The 27,577-nt window shown below is 34.2% G+C and overlaps 4 protein-coding genes across 4 annotated transcripts in view; 2 read left to right on the forward strand and 2 right to left on the reverse strand.

The window, feature by feature from the left end:
- Positions 1–821, reverse strand: part of LOC135849868 (uncharacterized) — a 67,076-nt gene extending 66,255 nt beyond the window's left edge. The window contains exon 1 of the mRNA XM_065370498.1: positions 512–821. The gene's annotated coding sequence lies outside the window, so the exon portion shown is untranslated. The remainder of the gene's footprint in view (positions 1–511) is intronic.
- Positions 822–13,858: 13,037 nt separating this feature from the next.
- Positions 13,859–16,420, forward strand: LOC135849872 (uncharacterized). Its single transcript, XM_065370503.1, has 5 exons — positions 13,859–14,095; positions 14,394–14,488; positions 14,563–14,835; positions 14,949–15,570; positions 15,640–16,420. Exons 2-5 carry the CDS (start codon positions 14,448–14,450, stop codon positions 16,297–16,299), a joined length of 1,596 nt encoding a protein of 531 aa, XP_065226575.1. The 5' UTR covers positions 13,859–14,095; positions 14,394–14,447; the 3' UTR covers positions 16,300–16,420.
- A 1,206-nt stretch (positions 16,421–17,626) lies between these two features.
- On the reverse strand, positions 17,627–20,402 carry LOC135849871 (uncharacterized). Its single transcript, XM_065370502.1, has 5 exons — positions 20,038–20,402; positions 18,499–19,959; positions 18,258–18,421; positions 18,103–18,176; positions 17,627–18,015 (listed from the first exon to the last, which is right to left on the reverse strand). Exons 1-5 carry the CDS (start codon positions 20,104–20,106, stop codon positions 17,909–17,911), a joined length of 1,875 nt encoding a protein of 624 aa, XP_065226574.1. The 5' UTR covers positions 20,107–20,402; the 3' UTR covers positions 17,627–17,908.
- A 2,564-nt stretch (positions 20,403–22,966) lies between these two features.
- Positions 22,967–27,464, forward strand: LOC135849873 (AMMECR1-like protein). Its single transcript, XM_065370504.1, has 4 exons — positions 22,967–23,303; positions 23,442–23,552; positions 23,633–23,838; positions 23,918–27,464. Exons 1-4 carry the CDS (start codon positions 23,101–23,103, stop codon positions 24,085–24,087), a joined length of 690 nt encoding a protein of 229 aa, XP_065226576.1. The 5' UTR covers positions 22,967–23,100; the 3' UTR covers positions 24,088–27,464.
- Positions 27,465–27,577: the final 113 nt, after the last annotated feature.

Genomic DNA, 27,577 nt, shown 5'->3' on the forward strand with positions numbered 1-27,577 from the left:
CAACTTATTTTGGGGGAAAAAAATCAAAATTGGGTTCAATTTTCCTATAGGTACTACAAATATTCCATTCCTCGGGCCTCTAACATGCAACCATGTTCATAGAATGAATTTAAGGATATCCTATAGGAGCTCCATCATTTTCAAATTGTTAGAGATAACCCTCAAGATTTTCTGAATCTTGATTTCTGCATTCAAGAAGTAAATCAAAATAAAACTGAACACTAGTGTAGATAGTTTGGCCACCAAAACCATCTCAAAACTCAAAAACACCAGTGCTGCACTTTTTGCCATCTGCATTTAGATACAAAATTATGAAACTTTACTAAGTAGGCAAAGCTCTTCATAGTATTGTACTAATACATATGTACTTATTGGATCAGGGATGACTTATTGTATGTGCATGGATCTGCATTCTAAATCATTCATACCTCAACATGGACTTCATTAGGTGCACCACTTAAGCTACCAATGCTAATAATATGAAAACTATAGATAGGTACATAAGACTCACCATTTCTCAATGGATTTCCCAACAACTAGTTGCACAGAAACAAATAAAACAAAACCGTCACAATACCTTAAAAACACCGATTTCAAAAACACTGAACTATTCACTTATAACCAAACACCATTCCGCAAAAACACAAAACAAAAACAAAAAACTGTTTTATTTCGAATTATCAAAAATGGTAAAATACTATTTTAAGCGGCACCAACGCGTAAACGGTTCGACGTCCGTTATCGTCGCAAACAAGCCAGAACATTCGCCGCACATGAGTTCATTTCGCTGACAACTGGCATTACATTTAACCTGGTACCAGATAAGTTGCCGAGCCCCCACCTATGGGCATTATAATCTTGAATCAGATCTTCTACCTCGCTGTATACTTTACCTACGGGTCTTAGGTATCTCGCTTTCGGCGTTATGACATCTTTTCCTTCGATGTTCGCGAATATGACGTCATTGTTTGAGGAATAAGCGCGTTTTTTATGGAGAATTTCGCTATTAAAAAAAAACCAAAGAACTATTACTTTTGGTGATTCATACCTTTCCTTGGTGGATTTTTAAAAATTATTTCCATTAATTAGCCACGATGTCGCGCAGAAAGAACAGAACACTATATTTTAATTTTTAACATTGCCTGTACCCACGTATGTGTACTTATGATGAGGATTTTGGATGGGGAAAAGGGGCAAAGAGGGGTATTTGACAATACCTCACTAACGTTATAATGCTAATCAGCGAGTTAAAATTAATTTGAAGGGTAAAAGCTGTAAAGTACGTCAACTTTGTAGCTAATGAATGGAGTTGCGTCGTACATACGTACGAATATAGGTACCTACATAGGTAGGTAAACTCATTTTTCAAATTGATTAGCACGATGACCCTAACCAACGCCAAGTACCTACTCAGTACTAAAAAATAATTTTGAATGAATTTTAGTTCGGTTTCAGCGATTAAAAGTTAATTTCGACTTGGTCATTTGATTTTAGTAATTTTTTTATTTCAATTTTATAACATGAAAAAAAATCATTTAAGGAGACCTCCGAGGTAGGTATTCTCATTTCTCACGTAAGACTAGTGCTTTATTTGTATGACTTTGAAGAGAAAAAATTAACACCGTTGTCTGAAATACCTAAGCATGTTTCAGAATTCTTGTCTGAGAGGACCTTTTAGCACACGTGTCTCAATTTTTTACATTTTTGTCACGTGATAAGAATATGTTTTTTTTTTAATGGTGATCAAAAAACAAATATTCCTGAAATTTATAAAAATATTTAGATCAATTAAACGTGATTTGCAAAGGCTTGACAGTGAGAGGAAAAAAATTTTCGACCTAAATTGACCCATCAAGAGGAACAAATCATTTGAAAACGCAATTTATTTTTAGCATTTTTTGAAGGTACTTTACCCTAACCCATACTAAATATTCTGAAAAAATATACGTTATGTATCTTATCTATAGATGTGATAAATATATAGGTATCATTTTATTTACAAGTATAATTGCACATTTTTTTTCAGGTCAGAATTTTTCTATTTTTAAAGAGAACTAGAAGAAATGAATAGAAAAGTAAATCAACAGGAAAAATAGGTATAAAATTACGAAGCTTGATTTTAGAAATGGGAAAAGCAGCACTTTTCAGACAAATTCTGACAAACGTTAGGACTTTTTGACAATTGTTGCAAAAGCTGTACTTTTAGACTATTTCGGCTAACAACAAGATTTTATTGACCATTTTGGCATAAAACAGAATTTTTTGGATAACTTGTCAAAAAAAGGTCTTTGCCTATAAAATATTTCGTCAAAAAAGTAGAACTTGTTGATAATTTTGACAAAAAGCAGGAGTTTTGAAAATTTTAGAAGTTTTTTTTACAATAATTTATTTATTTTGGCAAAAAACAGTGTTTTTTTTTGATAACTACGAAAAAAATACTTTTGACAAATGATTTGCCTAAAAACAGGACTTTTTAGGATAATTTTGCCAAAAGCGAGAATTTTTGCTAATTTTGGCAACAGGATTTTTTGAACATTTTGGCAAAAAACAAAAGTTTTTTTTGGCAATTTTTACAAAAGTTAAAAGGGTTTTTTATAATTTTGACAAAAAAGGAACTTCATTACAATACCTATTGCCATGAACAAGATTTTTTGACAATTTAAGCAAAAACAGAACATTGCAGACAATTCTGGCAAACAAGGACTGCTTATAGGATAATTTTGGCAGGAGCAGGAATTTTCAAAATTTTGGCTACTAACAAAGTTTTTTGGTTAAAAAAAGGAATTTTTCAACAATTTTGGCAAAAAACATAACTTTTTTTAGCAATTTTAACAAAAGTTGGATTTTTTAATAATTTTTGTGAAAAAGAAACTTTTGTACCATTTTGGCAAAAATGAGATTTTTTAATTATTATTTGAAGGAACAAAAAGCAATCTGTTACAAAATAGTAACATTTAGCTTGCACTCAAAGATTGAAATCTCACTGGTAGGTCTAACCGTCCAATACATGACATCTATGCAGATAGTAAGTATATTTTCTTCATCATGATTCAGAAGATTTTTGACTAATACATTGTTGTGGTTAGAAATTCTTTCTTGATAGATGTTAAGGGTGATTCAATATATAAGTTCACTTTTTTCTGAGAGGGTCTTAAAGAAATGTATTTGAAAAAAGTTACACATATTCTAAAACTAGAGTGGATTTCCTATTTTTTGACGTAATTACCAAGTAAATCGGGGCATTTGTTCGGGCGTGAGACCTGTTTGAAAATGCCAAGTCGATAGAAGTTGCGTCCAACTAGTGAGACTGTGGTTTTCACCGAGTGTGTCATTCCAATACTTCTCTTCTCCTAGATCTTGTTTCATTGGTCCAAAAGGTGATAATCGCTTGGAGAGATGTTGGGACTATGGGGTGGATGGTTAAAAACTTCCCCTTTAACAATTTCAGTAAATTTCTCGTCTGTTTCACGGATTGAGGGGGTTATGTTCATCACTCAGCTGATGAGGCACCCATCGCACGAATAATTTTCAAAATTTTAGTCTTTTGGCCAAAAATTTTATCAACACTACCATAAGAGATATCTAATATTTCACTTATTTCCTTTACTTCTGATACCACAATTCTCTGAAATCAATTTTTCGATGTCACTCGCGGATTTGTCCGTTATGGAACTGCGGGGTCTATCAGCTGTCTTCACATCTTTTACTTTGGATGATCCTCGCTCAAATTTACGGAACCAACGCGCGACTATCGAGTAGGAAATCACTTGCCAATACACTGAAGACACTTTGTTATTAATTTTTTTTGGTTTCGTCCGTTTCAAGTTATGAAATCGGATCATACAACGCACTTCGATTTTGGACGGCTCATATAAGCTGGCGCAACTTTCAATAGACACTAAATCCAGTTCATGTGAACGAACGAGGCTGCGTTTGCGGCTAGAGAGAGGGAAACTCACCAAAATCACGTGGTTAAAAGCATTTTGAATTTGGTGCATTTTAAGTCCTTCTCAGAAAAAAGTGAACTTATATATTGAATCACCCTCGTACTTACCTCTAATGGATATCGTGATATCACACTAGGTATTTCCAAATCTTCAAGAATTGTGCTGTTCTTCCAGGGATGAGGTCTGGCCCAGGACCAGGACCCGAAACCCGAAAAAGCCCCGATTATTTCCTTGATGCCCGAATGGCCAAGCCCCAAAACCTTAAAAACTGTAACCTACTACAAAGCCCTGGCCCGAAGCCCAAAACCTTTTCCTCTGAAAACCAAGCCCCGAACGTGAGCCGTGAGCCCCGAAACCCAAACTGTGATCAGGGCTCATAACGGACAAATCCGCGAGTGACATCGAAAAATTGATTTCAGAGAATTGTGGTATCAGAAGTAAAGGAAATAAGTGAAATATTAGATATCTCTTATGGTAGTGTTGATAAAATTTTTGGCCAAAAGACTAAAATTTTGAAAATTATTCGTGCGATGGGTGCCTCATCAGCTGAGTGATGAACATAACCCCCTCAATCCGTGAAACAGACGAGAAATTTACTGAAATTGTTAAAGGGGAAGTTTTTAACCATCCACCCCATAGTCCCAACATCTCTCCAAGCGATTATCACCTTTTGGACCAATGAAACAAGATCTAGGAGAAGAGAAGTATTGGAATGACACACTCGGTGAAAACCACAGTCTCACTAGTTGGACGCAACTTCTATCGACTTGGCATTTTCAAACAGGTCTCACGCCCGAACATTATAACTTCAGCAAAAAATTTAATATTTCAAGAGGTTTTTGGTACATTATTTATAATATTCTGTAGGTAGTTTATTGTTCTTTGAAAAATGATTCTTAAAAACTTTGGACAATAATTAAAAACTCCAAAAAATTCAATTCTGATTTAAAAAAAAAAAAAAAAAAAAATGTTCTAATAATTTTGAAAAAAGCAATCGGAATCTGTCATCTGTCCTTAGAATGTGTTTTTTTTCCAACAGAAAATCAAATAAGATTTTACTTTATTCTTCATTAAAATTGCAATTGAAGGGCTTCATGGAAAAGGGACCTCAGTTTTTTTTTTTTAGTGATTACTGATTTTTATAAGTTCAAAAATGAACTTATAAAACTTTTCTACAAGCTAACATTTTCCAATTTTTTTTTTCATGGAAGAACAGTTCAATACCACTGAATAATATGGTGAAATTATAGACACTGTACCTACCTGTGCCCTCCGGGTAAGACACTGAACTACAGGCAACGGGGAAAAGGGACGGTAGTAAAATCTTGTGTCATGCCAATTTCTCCCGCTGGGTGCTTTTGGCTGCGGTATACGTCAGTTTGCAAGCAGCGGGGAAGAGGGATGGTATTGATAGTAGTTGGATGCGCGCGCTGTACTTCGCATGGTACTTTGTTCAAGAATTTGACACCAGCGCAGCCAAAAGCACCCAGCGGGATAAATTGGCATGACACACATAATTCAGCCAATATGGCCGCTAGTTCGTTGTCTTCCCCCAGGTACAGTGTCTATAGGTGAAATTGATAAAAAAAAATTTAATACATTCAAAATTAATTGTACCTACATGAAAAAAAAATGACTAAGGCCGTAAGGCCCCTTTTCCATGGAACCCTCAATTTCAAGCCCTGAAAAGCCCTGGAAAGCCCTAAACACTTCATTCAAGCCCTGGACACTGGACACTGAGCCCTGAAACCCAAACCCAAAATTTCCTAGGTCCCAATCCAAGCCCAAGACCTAATAAATTTCTAATTGAAAGCCCAAGCCCTGAAACCCAGAACCCAAAAAAAAATTGTTCGGGGCCTCATCCCTGTGTTCTTCACATACCATGGCGCGTTTATAAGTTTTCTTAGAATTTTGTTCTGGAATCTTTCAATAATCAGGATATTGGATTCACTAGCTGAACCCCATAGTTCAATACCATAGGACCAGGGCTGGACCCTAGAGCACAGAAAATTTAGCGGCCCACCGAGGTATCGCATTTTAGCAGCCCTGATTCTGGCCTCCTCAAGTCATCCTCAATTAATTTGCCAAATTGTTTTCTTCCATTCTTTAAAGTGCAAGACACTGAGTGTAAAAATTCATTCAGAAATTTTTTAAGCTGCCCAGTTTTTACCTCACCAGCCCAAATACGTTGCAGCCCATCAAGATTTTCTCAGTAACTCAGTGGTAGGGTCTGGTGGTCTGGGCCTGCATAGGACCAAATTGGTTTGAATAAACATTTGTATATTAAGCTCTTGTTTTGTCAGTTCAGCATATTAGTTCCAAGAACTAAGAAGTAAGAAGCCAATAAAGTGATTTGAGTTTATTGTTGAGTTGAGTTCTCTTCTTCAGAATATGATCTCTCCATGTGAGATGGTTATCAAGGTGTAATCCCAGATATTTGAGGACATTTTTTGGAAGTATTTCATCGTTATTAAACATTAGTGAGCAAGTTGTTTCAACTTTTCTTCTGGTAAAAAGGACGTAGCTTGATTTTTCGCTATTGATTTTGATTCTCCACGTTTGACATTGTTTAACACCATTCGTTTATTGCGTTTAAGTTGTTTTGTAATTTCACAATTTGTAATTTGTCCATTACAACATCTGGATCAAAATCTTGTGTGGTAATTGCAGTGTCATCAGCCCAAATGTCGCCATTGTGACCTTGCTTGTCAGAGGGATGTCATCCATGTAGAGAAGATATAATATTGGGCCCAGCTCAATACGCTTCCTTGAGGTACTCCTGCTCGAATTGTTCTGAAGTCACTAGTCAGAGAAAGCATCGTTGTATTATTGACTCTGAATTTTCTATCACTTACCATTAGACAGTGAGCCAGAAGATTGTATAGTATGTCAGGAAGATGGTTTTTAATTTTTTTTGACAATTTTTCAGGTGATAAGATTTTTTTGAATATTTTGGCAATAAACAGGTGTTTTTTTTGGAAATTTTCACAAAAGTTAACATTTTTTGATAATTTTGGCAAAAATAGAAATTTTAAAATTTTGGCTAACACAGAGTTTTTGTTTTGGTTCAATTTTATAAAAAAATATTAGGATTTTTTTGATAACTTCGGAGGAAAATGTATTTTAATTTTTACGACAAAAAAGACATATTTTGGTGAAAACAACTTCTGTGCCCAACCGCCCAACCCATCAATCCTGAGCTGTGGCGGTTCAAAGTTCTCTTTTGTCAATTTTACTCCCACCACTATGATGAAAATTTTTGAAAATAACCTGTTGAAAGGCCTACCTATGCTTCCCCTACACATTCCACTTGGTACCAGAATTTTCTCCCCACTACTCATGGATATTGATTTTTCCCGCTAAAACACTTTTTTTTGGCTGTACTGTCCAAGAGCTGCGCGTTGAGGGGTGCAAATTCCGCTCCAACATTTTTTTTGGAGGTACTCAACAATAATCCCTCATAATTTTCTAAATCTGGGAACAGGGCCATTTCGCCTAATTCACCTGGTAATACTCTTTTGGCTATTTTTGTGATTTTGAATTATATTTTCATGAAAAGTACACAATTTCTTTTTTCTTATTTTGAAGCTCACATTGCAGCTACCTCGCAAACAAAATTCAGCTATCCAAACAAAAATTAAATATCCTCGCGTTGTTTTGGAATACTGTTTATAATTTTTTTTTAAATTATATGGATATTTTTTGGGGAGGAGATATTTTGAAATGAGGCCTCTCGACTCACGTGTTCTTTTTCAAAACTCCCTTTTTTACCACGATTTTAAATTCTCTCGTGAAATGAAATTTGCATTTTGATCGTGGAATATCGGTAAGTACATAACTTGCAATTACATACCTACCAATAAAGTACATATATGAATACTTCTGGAACTGTTACAAAAATGAAATTAGATTCTTCTGCCTGCGGCCTAGCTGATTTCTTAATCGCTAAAAATATAACATAGCGGCATGAGAAGCCTACTGCCAGCAATTTTATGTTTTTCCTTAATGACAAGCTTCATAATGGAAGAAACCAACTGAAAGATCCGAACACTTCGCGTCTTTATAAAGATAGGTAATTACATCTCACCTCACCCGAAAGAACGTAATGAACCGCGAAAGATCAGCTGGTAGGTAATGCAACGAAGTTCATCGAATCGACAGATACCGTATTTTCAATATTAATTCACGAGGTTTAACTATAAAATACTCAAAATACTCTCTCTTCTTCCTGATTGTTTTTTATTTCCGATTAAAATGTTATGGCTTATTAATACATACCTACAATTTTTATTCTCCAAAATTCAAGCATTTTCCCTTTATTAATATTAACGCGCAGTTTTACACAAATATAACGGTCGCGTTGTTTTATTTTCATATGTTATTTACCTTAATATAATAAGTAAAATCATATTTTGTTTATTTTTAATAAAGAAAGTAAAAGTACGAGTAAGGTTGATGTTGCTCAGTGTGTGACAATATTTTCTCATGACTTGCTCGCATAATTAATACAATTTTCGTCGTATTTTAAACGTCGTTTTCGACAATATGTAGGTACCTAACGTACGTAGGTAAGTTTAATATGTAATTTTAATACTGCGGATTATTTCGTAATTGATATATTTTAGAGCTAATATAACCGTTCGCGAAGGAATCCGAAATTTGCTGTAATTTATTTCACAACATACACAAATTGGTATTGGTTACGAGCAATGATCCTTTTACAATTTTAGCTAGACTACTAGACAAGTTGTAAAGCGATAGCGAAATAACTCACCACCAAAACCCAAAACATTTATTTTACCTAATTTTTAAAAAAAATTAAAAATAAAACCCTCCCAAAACAATTTAAACTTTGTTAGATGAAACTCAACCCAGACACACGAGTAAGAAAGTAGGTATTTGAAAGCATGTTTTAAAGTAATAAAGAAAATTGAGGAATAATCTTGCATGAAAAACGCAGGAAAAATAATCCTCTCCAACAAAACAATTCTTTTGATAATTTTGATATAATTTTTCAATAAAAAAAAAAAAAAAAAAAAAAAAATACACGAGTTAAAAAAAAACTAAAAATCGAAACATTTAGGAAAGACGTTTAATATGTAGGTAACAAAATTAATTCAAACGAAAATCCAAACTTATTCTACATACATATAAAAAAATAAAAAAATTGGAACAAGTTCAGTTCACGATGTACCTAGGTATAAAAATCGACTAAGCCATGTAAGAAAAAAAAAAAAAAAAAATGTACATGGTAACGAATAAAACATAATCAGCTTAAAGGAAGATCAAAAATCATAAACATCAAAAACACATTCTACATCAGTTCAAAACAATATTATATGCCTACCTTACCTACTACATATAAAGCTACTATACATATATAAAGCGTTCACCTCACAGTCAGTGGCAGTGAACTTTCCACAGGTAAACTATCTGGCCGGATTAAAAAGGCGGCAGCAATTGTTCACCGAATGAAAGACTACATAAAACAAAACTATACAGAAAACAAATGTAATTGTATTTTATTTTTTTTTTCGCAAAGGTTGTAGAGTAGACTCATTTCAATGAATATTGTAATATTGTTTAGAAACAGCTTCTCGACAGCAAAATGCGAATAATTAATTATCATTGCTTTACACTGAAATGAAATATAATTACAATAGTCGATGCTGTTACACTAATAAGTTACTTATAAGAAGTAATCAATGAAAATTGATGATGTCGACGCTTATTAAGAGTTACACCAGCATCAGCGAAGAAAAATTAACATCGGTAATTAATTACTCGCGTATTCACTCATAGTCAATAATGTACAAAGTGTTGAGAAAAGAATACCAGCGAATTCCAAACAACATTTCACCTGGTAATTTTTTGGCGCCATTAATGACTCTATACGTAGATTCTTGAGGTTAAATTCAAAATCTTAGGTATAAAACTACAATTTAAAACATTTTTTCACTATATATCGTCTGAGGATTATAATCCAATTTTTTTATTGAAATTTTAGGTACAGTTAAAAATTTAGAGGAAATACTTTCAATGCTGAAAATGCCATAGTAAACCAAAAAGATCCTAAAGTGAATGTCATTCTTTCATCCACTTCTTCCCCATCCCCATAGATATTTTATGGAAAAATTGTTTAATTGGTGAAGACTTGGGATCAAAATTTTGTATTTGATCATTGGACGTCAATTTCAAATAGGTACATAAACAGCGACGTAGGTATCTACATAACGAGGAAATGACAAGTGTTAAACAATTAATATCGCGTCACACCTCCCTCAGTAAGCAGAAGCAAAAGTATAAATCTCAATTAGGTACCTGCAGCTTATACAATAAAATTATCACAAAGATTACGGTCATGGTATCTGGACAAGTTCTTATGTAATGCTTTGGTTTTAACCATAAGCATCGGTGCTGCATTCTGCGATGCAAGTTTATATTCAAACGACACATAAGTATTTCTAGATGTTACACAATTTTCCATATTTGAAAATATAGGCGCTTTATGGCTTTTTTGCACAATTTCTTGTTAGATATATATGTATATCTTATCCTACGAATAAATGAACGTACCTATAAAAATCAAATTCACGTAGGTATAATTAATTTAGCACATCCGTTTTTCAAAGGTACCTAACCTAAAATTTGAAGTTTTCAGTACATCTTTTCAAAAATAGATCAGGTACCTACCAACTACCTACATTATATTGTACTTATTTAACACTAACTATCGATCTATTATGTTTTTTGTACATATAGAGAATTTGTATAGGTACCTAGCATTGTTTTAAACACGACAACAGTGATGCAATGTGCCATTTTTAATTATTATATGTAGGTATTCTTGTCTGCTAAGGTACCTAAGTACCTATATCGTGAAAATATTGTAATTACGTCGAAACCATACTGAGCTTAGTTAATTACAACTGGTTTAGGCAAACTTTATAATGAAGCCGGATTATATGCGAGGTCACTCACATCACAGTTGTGATCAGATGAAAGATACAGTCGTGTCAAAAGTTCATTTCTTGTTATTTTTAGGCATTTGCAGTTCATGTTCATCCTGATAGGTACTTTCGACTTCTTGAAATGGAATTTCAAATACCTTGTATCTGCTGCTCTAGTTTGCTTTCAAAACTGATATTGCTGATACTACTGGCTCTACTGGCTCTTGGCTAGCTTGCGGGCAAGCACGGATTGCCTGCTCAGCAATTTAAAACTCATTTTTTTCTATGAAAAATTGAAACAATTTAAATCAGTTTTCACGTTTTCAACGTTCAAACTTTCTTTTCCAAGTTTTCTTTCACCTTAAGATTTAGTGGGGGGGGGGATTTTCATATATTTTTTTAAAACACGCAGAATTAAAATTTTTAAAAAACTAATAGGACAGTCGAAAAAATTAAATCTTTTGAATAGCTTTCAGGCAGACTAAAAGGAGAAAGCTGAGCTGAATTTCAGCTTACACGAATCCGCAAAAATCATCAGCTTTCGATTTTTGGCTTTTAGCTGGCTTTCCAAGTTTCCAACTTTGCTTTCATTTATATTATACTTTTCAGATGTTGATTAATGTTGCTCATCTGCAGAAATGATGACGAGTGAATTTCTTTCATTTTTTTAAAAATTTTTTTATCAATCCATCAAAATCAATGTGATTGAAAGAAAATTATCAGCTTTTCATTTTGTAGATACGTATTTAATTTTTTTGAAAAATCGTGCTTCACAGAACACAATTAATTTGAAAATTTTTAATTTTATGGGTAGCGTTTTCATTTGTGTAGTGGGATGAACTTAAAATAGATACGTTTTTCAAAATGAAAGGTATTGATGTGAAATTAATTGCATAGGTATTAGATAGGAAGGTACAATCATGATTCATGGGGAAAATTAATCATTGATCTTGCGGCTGCTTACTTATTCACAGAAAGTAAAAGCAACAAATGATGCATACAAGCGTTTGAGTTGCCTACCTAAAACTTTGATAGGTGACCAGTTTGAAACTGTGAACTGAGAAAAATTATTCTATTTTTTTCGCTGAAATTTCATCTTACAAGCTACCGACTACCGATGATGTTGACATTATTATAAATAAAAAAATTGTCAACAATAAATGAAATTCCAAAATTTTCCTTTTTATATTTATTACGTAGGTACTTCCACTTCTTGGATGAAAAATAAACAAATAGGTATTCAAAATACCACAATCAAGAAAATACATAGAAATAAAAAAACCACAGTCGTATTTTGTATAACTATTCAAATTTTTGAAGACATTGAGATTTCTAGAAAATTCCTCAAGTAGGTATCGTTATGAGAAAATATCAACAGAGCCACGAAAATAAACTTTTCACATACTTAAAGAATAATGTTGTTTTACTTTTCGGATTATCATTTTTTGAAATTTGGAATTCCTAAAAATGGCAGATGTTCAAGTTTGAAAAATCAGAAGTATAATTTTCTACCATAATTAAACTGATTTTATTTAGCTTTTCATATTGATAAATTTTTGAAAGTTTTCGCCCTCGCTTCGCTCGAACTTGGTGAATTTTCTTTTTCAAAATGAGCAATTATTAAAAAAAAAAAAAAAAAAAAAAAAAACTGTAGGTACCTACTACCTACCTATGGTAAATTTGAAAAATGTCAAGGTCTGAAATATAATTTTTTACCATCGAACATTATATTTTTGGCTTCCTAAAATCCTCCCCTCCCCACAAAAAAGGTTAGAAATATTATTTTCTATTTCTATGTACTATCAAAAATAGAATGTTGATTTGCACACTGGATGATAAATTTTCAAAAACTGAGGTCAACTAACACACAACATTGTTTAAATTTTAAAAAATTTACAGTCAGAAAAATCAACTTCTTATGGAAAACAATGTTGTTATTTTGTTTTTAGAAGTATAAATTTTCCGCAGTGATGGTAAAACTTTCACATTTCAGTTCAAGTTTTCAATTTTCAGTTTCAGTTTTTTTTTCATTTTTTTCATTTTATGTTTTCAGTTTTTAGTTTCAGCTTTATTTTTTTTTAGTTTAAGTTTTCAGTTTTGCTTTTTTCAGTTCAAGTTTTCACACTTTTCACACTTTCAGTTTTCCATTTCAGTTTCAGTTTTCGTCATTTCTTGAGGTTCAAAAAGAAAATAAATGGAAAAAGATGAATTTTTCTTTGCTTTCATGAATTTTCAATTTTCATACACTAATTTGCTACTTGGCGACAAAAACTTCAAAATTAGTTCAAATTTCAAATTCAAACTCAAAAATTACGAAGAAATATGGGAATCTTAATTGCAGTGATGGCAAAACTTTTACATTTCAGTTCAAGTTTTCAGTTTTTAGTTTCAGTTTTATTTTTTTCAGTTCAAATTTTCAGTTTTCAGATTCAGTTTTTCTCATTTCAGTTCTAGTTTTAGTTTCAGGTTTCAGTTTTCCATCGCCGATTTTCCGAGATGAAAAAATCAATATTTTAGATGCATACCTGACCAAATCAATGGAAAAATTCAAATTTCAAACTTTTTGCTCAAAACCACCGATTTTGAAAATAAATGTGAATTTTTGGGTCATTTTTGTTTGGAATTGGCAATTGGAATCTATCGATTTTTGTAGCCTATCTTCAAAATAGAAGGGGCAAAATAAATAATAATTAATTTTCGTTTCGTGGATTTAATATGTGATCGCCGATCGGGAATTTGGTGGCGGATTAAAAATTAAAATTTGAATTCACCAGACAACTGAGAAGCACTGAATCATGAATGGAAAGAGGACCGAGGAGAGCAACACGGGCCAATCAGCGCGCATAAAAATGGTGTGTAGCAATCGCATGTGGAAGTCTGGAAGTTGCTTGAAGTAAAGCTCGCTTGAAGGCCTGAAAAAGCTTTCAAGAATATCATAACTGGTAACACTGCAAAAAATCGTTTCAAAACAAAAATAAATAATAGAACATTTTGTAGAGTGATAAATTGATAATTATTTCGTTTTCGATTTTAAAAGGAATGTTTTACGAAAAAAAAAAGAAACAAGGGTTACAAAAATCTCCGAACAACGTGCTTGCTCTTGAAGACATTCAACTAATCCTAATTTGCCCATACTATTCGTCAGTCAATTGTACAGTCGAGCTGCTGTGATTTTCTCATCTGCTTATTAATCTACAAGTAAGTCGTCGTTTTCTTTCAACAGTATACAACACCTACGTTAAAATCGCCGGAAAAAGAAAATCAGCTCATGATTGAAATAAGCGAAAGAGTTGCTAGAATATTATAACGAAATAGCTACTGTAAACGAAGATCAACCAACCTCAATTTCTCCTCAACAGTCATCTGTCAGTAAATTACAAAGTTGTCGAAGTGTTTTTCTTATACTCATCTCTTCCATCGCTTGGCTGATCTGTTTCAACTCATAAAATGGTATCGTTTTACTATAATCTTCATCACTTGACTGTTTTCTGTGCAGGATTTATGTTACCGTTGAAATTGTGAACTTCGGAATCACCGTTCTGCCGTCATAATGAAGTGCTTCGTTTGTGGTCGCAAACCCAAAGTGTTCAGGTAAGTTCTACTATCAAACACTCGCTCATTATTGTTCAACGTATCACGTTTTATATTTGGTTTACGTTTATTAGGTGTCCACAAGTTGAAGACGTTCGAAAACTTTGGCTGGACTTTTGCGGAATAAAGAACCAGCTTGTGAATGTGCGTTTGTGCTCGATTCATTTCGAAGATAAGTACTTCAAAGAAAACGCCAAACGAGCCAGATTGCTTAGAAATGCCGTACCATCGTTGAATCCTCCGAGAAATCGAAGTCTTTCGTGTGATAAATTTAAGGGTAAAATGCTTCGGAGAAGACAAATATGTGCATTATGCGGAAACGTCGACAAAGCAATAAGTTACTTCAGGTAAGTGATTGAATTCTTGATGATGATCGTGCAGATTGATTCCAGAACTCGCAGTATATTTAAAATACGTATTATTGTTTCGAGTTTGTACTTTCAATGTGTTGTTTTTGCAGCTTCCCACAAAACGAAGAACGCAGAAAGCAGTGGATGGATATCTGCCGCATGCCCGAAATAACCACTACGAGAAAGCTGTGCGAGAAACATTTCAAAGAAGAAGACATCGTAAAAAGCGTCGATCCTGACAGCAGGACGAAATTACGTTATAACGCCATTCCTACACATAATATCAGACATGTCATCCCGAGTAGTGACAAAATTGCTCAACATTCTGTGATCAAGGTTCCTTCGAAAAAAAACACTAACTCCGGTCGTCGTAAAATTATCGACCCAGCACAACTCGTTCATTGCCACATGCCACCGAAAGGCAGTAAAAATATTGCGGTCTCTGTGACTATTCCTCCTTCATACAAAAATACTTATGCTGGTCGTTGTAAAGTTATCGATCCAGCAAAACTCATTCATAGCCACCTGCCAGCGAAAGGTGGTAAAAATGGCCAATCTTCTGCGAATGTTTCTCCGGATGTTCGTTCTGAGGATACCAATCCAGTGCAAGTCGTTCAATGCTTCCTTCCAGCCAAAGGTGATAAAAATGGTCAGTCTTCTATGACTGTTGTTCCTCCGAATGATGCTAATATCAGTGTTGGTCAAAAAGTAGTCATCAAATATGTCACACAGGTTAGTATGCATTTCATCTTGTGTTATTTTTACTCCAAACGCAGCGGTTACATTTCGCTTTTATTACAGGAATACATTAATGAGCTTATCCGGTCGAATAAAGAACACCTTAGCAGAATAAAGCAGCTCGAAGATGAAAATAAAGCTCTTAAACATAAATTATCAACGATACAAGCCCTAACCCAGACAAATACGACGAATACGACGAAAGTGACAACGTTGAATAACAATAAGGAATCATCAACGATACCAGTCCTAAGCCAGATAAATCCGATGACTATGATGAAAGTGACAACGTTGAATAACAATAAGGAATCATTAACGAAACCAGCCCTAATCCAGATGAATCCGATGAATATGATGAAAGTGACAACGTTGAATAACAACAAGGAATTATCAACGAAACCAGCCCTAATCCAGATAAATCCGATGAATATGATGAAAGTGACAACGTTGAATAACAACAAGGTATTATCAAAGACACCAGCCCTAATCCAGATAAATCCGATGACTATGATGAAAGTGACAACGTTGAATAACAATAAAGAATCATTAACGAAACCAGCCCTAAGACAGATAATGCCGATGAATATGATGAAAGTGACAACGTTGAATAACAATAAGGAATTATCAACGAAACCAGCCCTAATCCAGATAAATCCGACGAATAAGATGAAAGTGACAACGTTGAATAACAATAAGGAAAAAACAAACCATCCTGAAAGCTAGCCTAGGTTTAAATCTATTTGTTTTCTGTCTGAATATGGTAAATTACTGCGTACAGCGCTCTCGGACACTGAATTTTTCAACATGTTTAATTATTAAAATATAATAATTATTGAAATCGGAACATTTTAAATGTTATTTAGTATTCTGCTCCCCTTATATGTACCTGAATGTCTTTGTGCTAGAAGGGATTGCCCAGTCAAATAAAGGTAATTTTCAAGATTCCCCCTCCCCCTCTCCCAAATGACGAATAAAAATGCAAATGAAAATGAAACTGCGGAAGCGTTGCAATTAGCGAGTCAGATACGTCGCGAGACCAAAAGTGAGCTTGAAAACATCCTATATCATGAATATTATCTTAGTTTTCAGAAATTCTTCGTACTTAACTCGAGTTTGTTTTAGGATTACGATTTACGGGAGCTGTAAAAATGCCAAAAACTGGACCTTTATGGCTGTGACTTTAGAACGAACGAATAAATTTTGCATCAAGAAGAGTACGATCTAAACGAACGCGAATTTCAACGAGCCCTGGATTGCTAACCTACGGATTGGTTCGTGATCAATCTTGGAAAATAATACTCATTCATTGTATTGAGTTTCTTCACCTTTCATGTGTGTTAATTTCTTTTGTTTTATTACGTTGGATCTTAGCGTTGATTATTTTTCCTCGTTACTTTTCTCCAGTGATTCGATTTTTTCCAAAGTTTTTGGAACTCATTTTCTCTTACACTGGTTTGAAAGAATTTTATTTATTCTTCTGCGCATTCGTTTTGGTTTTTTGTTCGAGCTTCCGTTATTTTTATCTTTGATGCGATGATTAATTAAATACGTTTTTATGATTTCGTTACTAATATCTACTACTTCTCTTCCTGTTGATTTTTTTTTGTAGTCAGTGTTCCCTTATTTCATTCCTTTGTTTTTTGACTTTTTTTCATCATTTTATTTTTATTGGCAAGAGTTAGGCTTTTTTAGAAACCGTATTGTTTATTCATGTGTTGAAAATCTCGCATTGTGATTTATGTTGTGAGATGAATCAAGTAGAGTTACACAATTATTTTATTTGCGTAATAAATTTTAACAAGTTTTAATTTAATTTTAAATTAGATCTCTGGATAGAATTTTGAAACGAGATTGCTCAAAAAATGTTTTTGTCGAAATATTTGAATCTTGTCATAAATTTCTAACTCATTTTGATTGGTCGCGAGGTCAATTTTAGAAATTGTACGATTCATTTTTACTCAATTTTCATTGGGGGAGGGGGGGGGAGCGATATAAAATTTGACTTCTTCTGTAAATCAATCAACAAAACCATTTCTAATGCACGAGACAATTAAAAAAATAATAATTTATTAATATAAAAAATTGGAAAAAAAATGGTGCTAAAATCACTTCAAAAATTGACAATTATAATAAGCTCATTATTAGAAACTTAAAATAGGTAATAATAAACTTGTTCACGATCACAGGTAAAAATCACACGATTGCTTTCTTTTTTTTCTAATAAACTAAACTTCTGGAGTATAAAAATAGCTGAAAAAAAATGAATAAAAACTATAAAATAAACGTATAAAATTATGATAATCGTTGGGCTGAGATCTTTAGACAGGATAAATCATCTCCAAGGTTTACGATTCGAACGCGGCATCGAGTATTTGTGCGAAAATGACATTGTAGCTGTAAGTGGTCTTCTTTGACTAGGTAGTGTATTGTTGGACGAATCTAAGAGAAATGATTCAACATTAGTTCAAAGAAAAAATTCGAATCTACGAAGAAAGAGCTCGGATCATTTTTGAATGGATATTTTACCCGAACGGACGGAAGATGCTGATTTGCAACGTTTTCTGGATCTTTTTCGATCATCGGGTGGAAGTGAACTGGTTCTGAAACCGAACAGACGTTTTAGCTTTTTCAGTAAACAAATTATATTGTAGATATTTGAGCATTAAAACTTGAAACGTTACAATTTTCGTTGCAAAGATCGTCTAGTAGCTTCTGATAATGGAAGAGGTGTATTCGTACGTCTAGATTCTCTTTTTTTCTTCTCCCTATCTTCGGCTATAATGGCCAATCTCTCTTTGACCGGAAGTGAGAAAATATCGTTCAGTTCGTTACAAGCAGTCGTCAACTGAAACCAAACCATATAACCCAATCAGTACAAAATATCACGTTAATGAGAAGAAAAACGAAAAACCGATCATTTACCTGTTGTAACAGCCTGTTCTGTAAATCCAACTCAGATAATCCAAGATTGGTTTCATTTTGAAGAGATACAGCCGTAACTAAACAATCTTTAATGGTTTGTACGAGTAAAACGACCTTGCTCGTTTTAAAAAGCCGTCTAGTGAAATAGCCACGAACACCAGCTTGTATTTTACTGGCAGCTTGATGCCTTCTGTGAATCGGAGATTGACCGGAAGTGGATCGTTTCTTAGGCGATGACGACGAATTAGGAATAGGTAGTAACTGAGTGGAGATCGATTCGTCTAAAACGATGCTTTTATTAGGTGATTTGTGGTGAGAATAGACCGCCAACGGGGTCGAAGGAGGAGACACGTTGACGCAACTCGAAGGTCGAGAAATTTTCAAGAATTGTTCCTTCAACATGTCGTGCTCTCGTTGCTGTACTTGCAAAAGTTGGGCTAACTGTTGCCTGTGTTTCAGTTTAAGTTGTTCGTGAAAGTACGTAAAAGCTTCTTGTTCAGCTTCGCCGCCGCACTCGATTGACTTTTTATTATCCACCGATGGCATGAATTTCCCCAAACTGACGCTGCTACAGTTTGAAAATGTACCGACGCTTTCACGACCGATATCCGTATCTCGTGACCGGAAGCTGATATCGAGTAAGTTGAAATCTTTGGCGAAACTATCGTTAGCGTTGAATGGAACCGGGCTTTTAGTAGGAGTGATATCGTTTTCAGTCAACTGTTGTTCGATTTTATCGACGTATTCGGTATCTTCATCGTTCGATACATAAGTATCGTGATAGACTGAACCGTCGTCTTCTGATTGCGACGACGAACGTTTGACCATTCTCGATGGACTGACGTAGTTGCTATTTGGCAAAGAAGTCGATTGGGTTAATGTTTCTCCGGGTTTACTCGAAGGTAGATGAACAGCCCATAAGCTTCGACGAGTTTTCTCTTTCAAACATTCGGTTCCGGATGCCTGTTCGGCCATAGTTGGTGTACCGAGCTCGGTATCGGTGAAAATATCCTGCGATTGATCGTTATCTTGTTGTTTTTCCTGCAGAGATCGAATGAAAGCCAACAGTACCGGACTGGGAGTCTCCAGAGTGTACGAATTACTCCTCTCTCGAGTACTCGATAAGTTATTTTCAGCCAAAGTGAACGAATCACCACGTTCGTCGAAAGTATTCGATACGTTAGTTTCAGCAAAGGTGAACGAATCACTAGGTTCGTGCGAAGCATCATCACTATCAGAACCGTCGAGATCGAGATGTTCTAATTCTACACCGTCTAGATCGTCGGTTTTCATATCATCCAACGGATCCATTCTCGATACAAGTTCTTTTTCCGTAGGTAGACTTTCAGACGAACTGGTGACTCCGGTATCACTGCTGGTATCTTGTGATTTGAAACGGTTCTGTAATGAAACAGCTAGCTGACGATAATATCGCATTTCTTCTCGTCGACACTCGTCCAACTGCAAATAGGTGATATGAATTAATAATTTATGATCGAGGTAAGAACAAACACATCGACTTATCGTACGATTACTTACCAAGGGTGGAATGATCGGAGAATTACCGATTTTAATACAAGAAACGTAGGTACCCAGGTATAGTTCCATTTTGGAGTTCGTTGACGAATAATCAGCCCAGCTGAATGCATACGTACGATGAATGAACTAAGCTAATGACTTCGTTAGCATTCAATGATAACTATGGCAACACGTAAAACACATTTTTTGAACGTAACGAGACGTGAATTTAAACACTTCATCGTTCGCAGTTATCACCAAATTTATTTGCAATATTTTACATGCTTCGTGATTTTTTTATGAATGTAGTTTTCCCTCTAAAAATTATCAGTGCTAATGGCGAGCAACTTCCACATAGAGCATTGTCATATGGCGCAATGCGGGATAGTTTACCCTAGCGCCTGTGCCAAGGGATGACAACTTGGCCGGCACTACTATAGACGCATACGATTTCTCATGTAAAAAATGCAATTTTTTCGATTGTATGCGAGTTCGGGTGAACTTTCATGTAGTCTCAAATTAAAGACAATAAAATTCTGTATCGATTGATCTTAAATTTTCATCATTTCGCGTAAAAATAACGATTTTATGAATACTTCTATTTTACTGATTTTCGAATACTACGTACGTCATCTTTAAACAATAAACTACTCGAAATTTTCAATGAGCACATATGTGTTTTGAATGATTAAAATGTTCAGAATTTTATCCTCTTTAAAATGAGTTTTTCCCGAAAGCTCTACCTTTTACCGTTAAAAAGTTCTCGAAGCTTTAAGTTGCAAAAACCAGCTGCAGGCAGTAATTATTGAACTTTGAACTAAAATTAATCGAAATATTCAGTGAACACATAGGTATTTTAATGCAGAAAATTGTTTGTAATTTTATTTTCTTTAAAATGGGGGTTTCCCGAAAGCTCTGCCTTTTACCGTTCAAAAGTTCTTGAAGATCAAAGTTGCCAAAAGTTGTCACTGATCAATACCAAAGTGAACTGATAGGTATTATAGGTAGGTACTTACTCAGTGATGATACAATTTGACCACTTTCGGCAACTTTGATCTTCCAGAGTTTTTGAATGGTAAAAGATAGAGCTTTTGGTACAAATAAGTAGGATAAAATTACGAACGTTTTGTTGTTTGTATTAAAATACCTATGTGTTCGCTGAAAATTTCGGTTAATTTCAGTTCAAAGTTCAATACTTATACTGCTCGCAGCTGGTTTTCGCCTTGTTTTTGCAACTTCAAGCTTCGAGAACTTATGAACGGTAAAAGGCAGAGCTTTCGGGAAACCCCCATTTTAAAGAAAATAAAATTACAAACAATTTTCTGCATTAAAATACCTATGTGTTCACTGAATATTTCGATTAATTTTAGTTCAAAGTTCAATGATTACTGCCTGCAGCTGGTTTTTGCAACTTAAAGCTTCGAGAACTTTTTAACGGTAAAAGGTAGAGCTTTCGGGAAAAACTCATTTTAAAGAGGATAAAATTCTGAACATTTTAATCATTCAAAACACATATGTGCTCATTGAAAATTTCGAGTAGTTTATAGTTTAAAGATGACGTACGTACTATTCAAAAATCAGTAAAATAGAAGTATTCATAAAATCGTTATTTTTACGCGAAATGATGAAAATTTAAGATCAATCGATACAGAATTTTATTGCCTTTAATTTGAGACTACATGGAAGTTCACCAGAACCCGCGTACAATCGAAAAAATTGCATTTTTTACATGAGAAATCGTATGCGTCTATAGTAGTGCCGGCCAAGTTGTCATCCCGTGGCACAGGCGCTAGGGTATGCAGCAATTTTGTAAATGCTCTATACGATCTTATTAAGGCAATATACAACATGGGTATACTCATCCGCCATCTTGTTCCTGTTGATAATGTTATCTGAGTTTTGTTTTATCAACACTTTTCACTGCTAAATTTGAGTTAGAATTTCAAATAATTTCGTAAATAATTCTACATAATATACTGGTGGAGTGAAGTTCATTAAAATAATATTATATCTTTCGTTTAATTATTATGCCAGTCCATACGATGAAAGCTTCAAGAAATGATCCAGACAACACTGACAACAGTAAATTAACTGAAGACGTTATTATTCGAGAATCCATTTCCATGTATCATGTAGGTCGAAGCCAGTCCAAATTTGAGAAAATAAGAACATCAGAGGGTATAAAACCTGAATGTGACATTAAAATATGTTTCGATTTTACAGAAAGATAACCAAGCATGTCAGAATTTCCAGAAAGAAGCGATGAAAAATATTGATCGATTGAAGCGAGAAAATGAAATGCTGAAAAAAAGAAATCAACGACTTGACAGTGTACTGAAAATTTTACATTTAATTGCTGGAGTAGATCGCAAATCGGATTCGGAATCGCAAACATGATTGTAGATGGTTAAAGAAAGATAAAAATTAAAATGATCCAAAAGTACTGTATATTTCTTAGTTCTTACACAAACTGCAATATTGAAAAGATTAGTCAAGAATTGAGATCAATTGTCCTCATTTCCTTCAATCATTCTTCAGTATCAGTAAAATGAGTAAATTAAAAACTCAATGAGTTGATCTTTTTTGGTATTCATTACTTTTTTGAGATTTTCTCCGAACTTTTGAGATTGATACTCTACAGTATTGTATATTCCTGTGACTTTTCATTTCATAACTGTAGGTAAAAATTAAAAAATTGTGATAAATTTTCATTTCAATTATAGAAAAATCAAACAGATTGTTTTAATATTTTATTTATTATTTTTTGCACTAGCTGAACACTTTCCCATCACTCTTAACGTCTCAAGTTCAAGTTTGAACTTTTTAGATTATTTCAGTCAGAGTGAGGACAGAGTACTCAACAACTTGAAATGAATAAGGAAAGTCCAGGAACAAGATGGCGAATGAGTATATCTATGCGAGGTCACCTAACGGCTGACAAAGAGTCTGTGACGTCATAATTTGCCAGTTTGATAAGGAAAAACTTGGAATTTTGAGAATAAAGAACTAGTTTCGAAGAAAGAAATCGTCCGGAGCATTAAATTTGTTCAAAGTTGGTTAAATTTCGTAGTAAAAGTGTCCATCATGAGTTCACCTTGCTGTGGAACTAAAAAGCAGAAGCTCAACAACACTACGAGTGTTTTATGCCACAGTATTTTGAACAACAAAGAAAATGGCAATGATACAGTGGCCAGCCATGAAATGTGTTTTTTCTGCTTCGATGTTCTTTATTCTCATCTACATAGCTTAGAACCACCGAAAAATCCCGACTTCAGTAACGATCCTTAGTAAGTAATGGATTTAAACTTGTTTCCAATCTAGGCTAGCTCTCTTAGGCCAGAGAACTTTCTGTTACATAACAGATGTGTTGTTTTTGTTACGAATATCGTGTAATTTTTCAATATAGTACGACGTATTTTCAACAGTCCTTTGTTCGTGACCTGGAAAATTGGCAAAGACAAACGTCTACGAGGATGTATTGGCACGTTTGGTGCGATCAACCTGCATAATGGGTTGAGGGAATACGCTGTTACGAGGTGAAATCCTGTATCCTTTTTATTTATTGCGATCGATGGAATGGTAGTATCTAAAATTCGACTTGTTTTTTTGTTCACAGCGCTTGTAACGATACTCGATTCAGTCCGATAACTACGGATGAATTATCAAAACTGCACGTATCTGTATCAATTTTGAGACATTTCGAAGATGGAGCTGACTATCGCGATTGGGAAGTCGGTGTACATGGTATAAGAATCGAATTCCATAACGAAAAAGGCCACAAACGTACTGCCACTTATTTACCCGAAGTCGCGTCCGAGCAAGGTAACCTATCCTATCGAACATACCGAGCGTATCATTATTATGTAGTCCACATCTCACACTATGAATTCGATTTCTATAGGTTGGGACCAAGTACAAACGATCGATTCTTTACTGAGAAAAGGCGGTTTCAAAGGTCCAGTCACTCCGGATATAAGAAGAAATATAAAACTAACTAGGTACCGGAGTGAGAAAGTCAGCGTTAGTTATCAAGACTACGTTGCGAATATGAAAACATCCAATAATTGCTAGCAACTACTCAGGGGCTACGAAAAAAGCCCCTGCGTGTATCCAAGCTACACTAACGATTCTACCGTAATTCCCATACAACGTTCTTCGTATTCGTATCCGTCTCAGCATCATCAGCATCATCATGTGCCTTCGTCGTATATGTACAATAACTCCAACGTCAGCTTGTACCAGCCAACTTTGGTTGTACCTCCGCCACCGTCAGCTAGATTTACATATTCGCACGTTTTGAGTACACCTTCATCGTCGTATTCGATGTACCCTTCGTATCAACCTCAGCAACCTCATTCGATTAATCCTAATGGATTCCATCGGGCCCCGTTCTCGTATAATCCGCCTATGGCCGGAATGCCCTTCTTTAACGATTACCCTGATAACATGATGTACTCTGTAGGAAAACGTAAATGACCTGGTGTTATAATTTGTACCGTGTATTTCTCGTATCGTTGTATTTTATTCGGTTCTGTATGTTTACAAATCGTATTCGATACCATTGTCTCGTCTATTCTACATTATGTACAGTATTTTAAATGATATTTTTTATCGTCTCGAACCGATCATGTGTTCAGGATTGCATCCGCTGCATACTGTGACGACTCCGTTTCTCGTTTAGGTTGTACATAAGTGTATTATTTTTATTCTATTTCGTCTCCTTCAAATTTATTATAACAGATCTTTTATGCTTAGTTACGATCAGTGGGTTTAAAAAGAAATCATGTTTAGGCTTTGGTCCGAGTCGAGTGTATTTGTAATTTGTATGCATGTAGGCTTTAACGTATGTAAATCTCCCAATTGTATTTTTAGCATTTTTTTAATTCGCCTTATATGTACAGTATGGCACAAAAGTAATGCTCGGTGGCTTTTATTTCTATGCCCATGCACAGGGTGTCCACAAATTGAAAACCCGGTTTGGTCAAAAAATTCTAACTGGTTTTTATTAGGCCAATGTGTTCTACACACTAAGGCGACAAAAACGTGATATGAATTTTTTGAAACCGGTTCATCAATTTGCAACCAGTTATACCAATTATCAAAAATTACCAAAAGAATGAAGATAGCGAAAAAAGTTTGAAACATAAGTTGTAGAACGTGCAGTGTGAAAAATTGAACTAATTTTTGCTGATCAGATTTTAAAATTAGTTCATTAATTTGCGGAAAGCCTTCGAAAGATACCTGGTTGCAAATTAATTAGCCATTTACAAAATCTGATCAACAAAAATAGTTCAATTTTTTACGCTCTACAACTTTTGATTCAAGCTTTTTTTTCTATCTCCAACTTTTTAGTTGATTGTCCAGAACTGGTTTCTAAATGCGAACCAATGAACCGGTTTCAAAGTGTGATTGAACAGAATTGTGTAATTTTTCATGCCCTGCAACTTTTGTTTCAAGCTTTTTTCTCGATATCCAAGTTTTAGGTCATTTTTGATAACTGGTTGCAAATTAATGAACCGGTTTCAAAATCTGATCAGCGAAAATGGTTCAATTCTTCACGCTCTACAATTTTTGTTTCAAGCTTTTTTCTCTATTTCCAACTTTTTAGTTGATTGTCAAAAACTGGTTGCTAAATGCGAACCAATGAACCGGTTTCAAAATGTGATTGAACAGAATTGTGTAATTTTCCACGCCCTACAACTTTTGTTTCAAGTTTTTTTCTCGATGTCCAATTTTTATGTAATTTTTGTTTGATAACTGGTTGAAAATTATTAAACTGGTTTTAAAATCTGATCAGCGAAAATGGTTCAATTTTTCACGCTCTACAAATTTGTTCCAAGCTTTTCTCTCCATCTTCAATTTTCAGGTGACTGTCAAAAACTGGTTGCTAAATCCGAACCAACGAACCGGTTTCAAAATGTGATTGAACAGAATTGTGTAATTTTTCACGCTCTATAACTTTTGTTTCAAGCTTTTTTCTGTATCTACAATTTTTGGGTACTTTTTGTTAAATGGTTGCAAATTAATGAACCGGTTTCAAAAAATTCATATCACGTTTTTGTCGCCTTAGTGTTTAGAATACTTTGCGCCAATAATAACCAGTTTGAATTTTTTCACCAAACCGGTTTTTCAATTTATGGACACCCTGTGCATGGGCCTGAAATTTTCAAGGTCGGTTTTGAAAGTCCTTATTTTTCCCTACTCAACGCCGCTTCATTCATTTCGCTAGCTCTTTCCACTTAGAAATGAAAGCCACCGAGCACTACTTTTGTGTCATACTGTATTTTATCAGTGTTGGGTTTTTTTTCTTTTTATATTATTTCAGTGTCTTCCTCCGAAGATTTTTTTTTTCGTCGCTTGTAATTAATATTTCATATTTTTCTTCTGCAGATGTTACTTGGGATTTTATTCTTTTTAAATCCACGCTCGCACAGACGTGTATTTTCCACTAATAACTGATTCCAAACCCGACTGTGGTTATCGAAAGCAAACCGCCATCGTTCGGTTTTATTGTACGAGGTGTTTCTGTGATGAAATATGAACGAACAACGAAAGTACAATTAGAAAAATTAACGAGCTTAATATCTTAACATGTTTTATCCAGTTTATTGTGATCAAGTTAATTTTATAATCCGGGCGATGAAACGATTTCTGATTATTTTATCAATATCAATGTTATTGTGTTGTTTAGATTTTCAAAAGGTGATATTTGATATAATATATTTTGTGGAGAAATTTTACAAAGACAAAAAAAAAAAGGTTGCACATTTTTTGTTTTTCTTTTGAAAATGAGTCCCCCAGTCTATCGTTTATGTAATTAATTTACGAGTATGTATTATTCGTGTTGAGAAATTGGTACATAATTTCTACTAAGTATGCATATTTACCTACTTATTCTTTTTTTTTTTTTTTTGTTTATGTATATTCTCGCTTTATAATATGTAAAAAGACGAATGAATTAGCTGAGAAAGTATCGAATTTTTCGCACAGTTATGATCTCAAAAAAAATATCACTTGGAGACCGGAAGACTACCTATTTCAAGTAAACGAACGTATTATAAGGGCGATCAAAGTACTTAAAACGCGCTGATAAATTGCTCACACCATTACGGTTCGACGAAATAATTTTTTTAACATCACTGCCAAATTTGGAACTTGAAAAAAAGTATGTACTTAAAAAAATGACGACCTAATGATTCGATCAATTCATAATAGGCTAAACAATAGGTTTGTATTTGTGTAAAATTAAACGATATAATTGTCGACGTCAATTAGATGTATAGTAATCAGATAGTACATAAATATAGGTACTTACAATATGTGATGGAAAACAGTCCTAATTCAGCGTTGTCATTGAAAAAAAAAATCGCTATCGTTTAATTGTTTTTAACCTTTTGTTTATTAATGTCTGTTAATTTTATTAAATATATGTACGATTTGCTCTCAGAGATGATATTTGATTCTATGAATGAGATTTTATTCGGTCGTCTCAGGTAAATATTATTCGATTTGAGCAAACCTGACCAGAGATCGAATTTTATCGAATCCGGAAAATGTTGAG

The sequence above is a fragment of the Planococcus citri genome, chromosome 1 (assembly GCF_950023065.1).
Source record: "Planococcus citri chromosome 1, ihPlaCitr1.1, whole genome shotgun sequence".
In the NCBI taxonomy this organism is placed as follows: domain Eukaryota; kingdom Metazoa; phylum Arthropoda; class Insecta; order Hemiptera; family Pseudococcidae; genus Planococcus; species Planococcus citri.

What these genes read in the sequence shown, in the direction of transcription:
- LOC135849872 (XM_065370503.1), top strand. Translation starts at nt 14,448, where the DNA reads ATGAAGTGCTTCGTTTGTGGTCGCAAACCCAAAGTGTTCAG. An exon ending in CGCAAACCCAAAGTGTTCAG is followed by an intron (nt 14,489 to 14,562) that starts GTAAGTTCTACT and finishes TACGTTTATTAG; the next exon opens with GTGTCCACAAGTTGAAGACG. An exon ending in TCATCAAATATGTCACACAG is followed by an intron (nt 15,571 to 15,639) that starts GTTAGTATGCAT and finishes CTTTTATTACAG; the next exon opens with GAATACATTAATGAGCTTAT.
- LOC135849871 (XM_065370502.1), bottom strand. Translation starts at nt 20,106, where the DNA reads ATGGAACTATACCTGGGTACCTACGTTTCTTGTATTAAAATCGGTAAT. An exon ending in CTCCGATCATTCCACCCTTG is followed by an intron (nt 19,960 to 20,037) that starts GTAAGTAATCGT and finishes ACCTATTTGCAG; the next exon opens with TTGGACGAGTGTCGACGAGA. An exon ending in AGAACAGGCTGTTACAACAG is followed by an intron (nt 18,422 to 18,498) that starts GTAAATGATCGG and finishes GTTTGGTTTCAG; the next exon opens with TTGACGACTGCTTGTAACGA.
- LOC135849873 (XM_065370504.1), top strand. Translation starts at nt 23,101, where the DNA reads ATGAGTTCACCTTGCTGTGGAACTAAAAAGCAGAAGCTCAACAACACT. An exon ending in GACTTCAGTAACGATCCTTA is followed by an intron (nt 23,304 to 23,441) that starts GTAAGTAATGGA and finishes TATTTTCAACAG; the next exon opens with TCCTTTGTTCGTGACCTGGA. An exon ending in AGGGAATACGCTGTTACGAG is followed by an intron (nt 23,553 to 23,632) that starts GTGAAATCCTGT and finishes TTTTGTTCACAG; the next exon opens with CGCTTGTAACGATACTCGAT.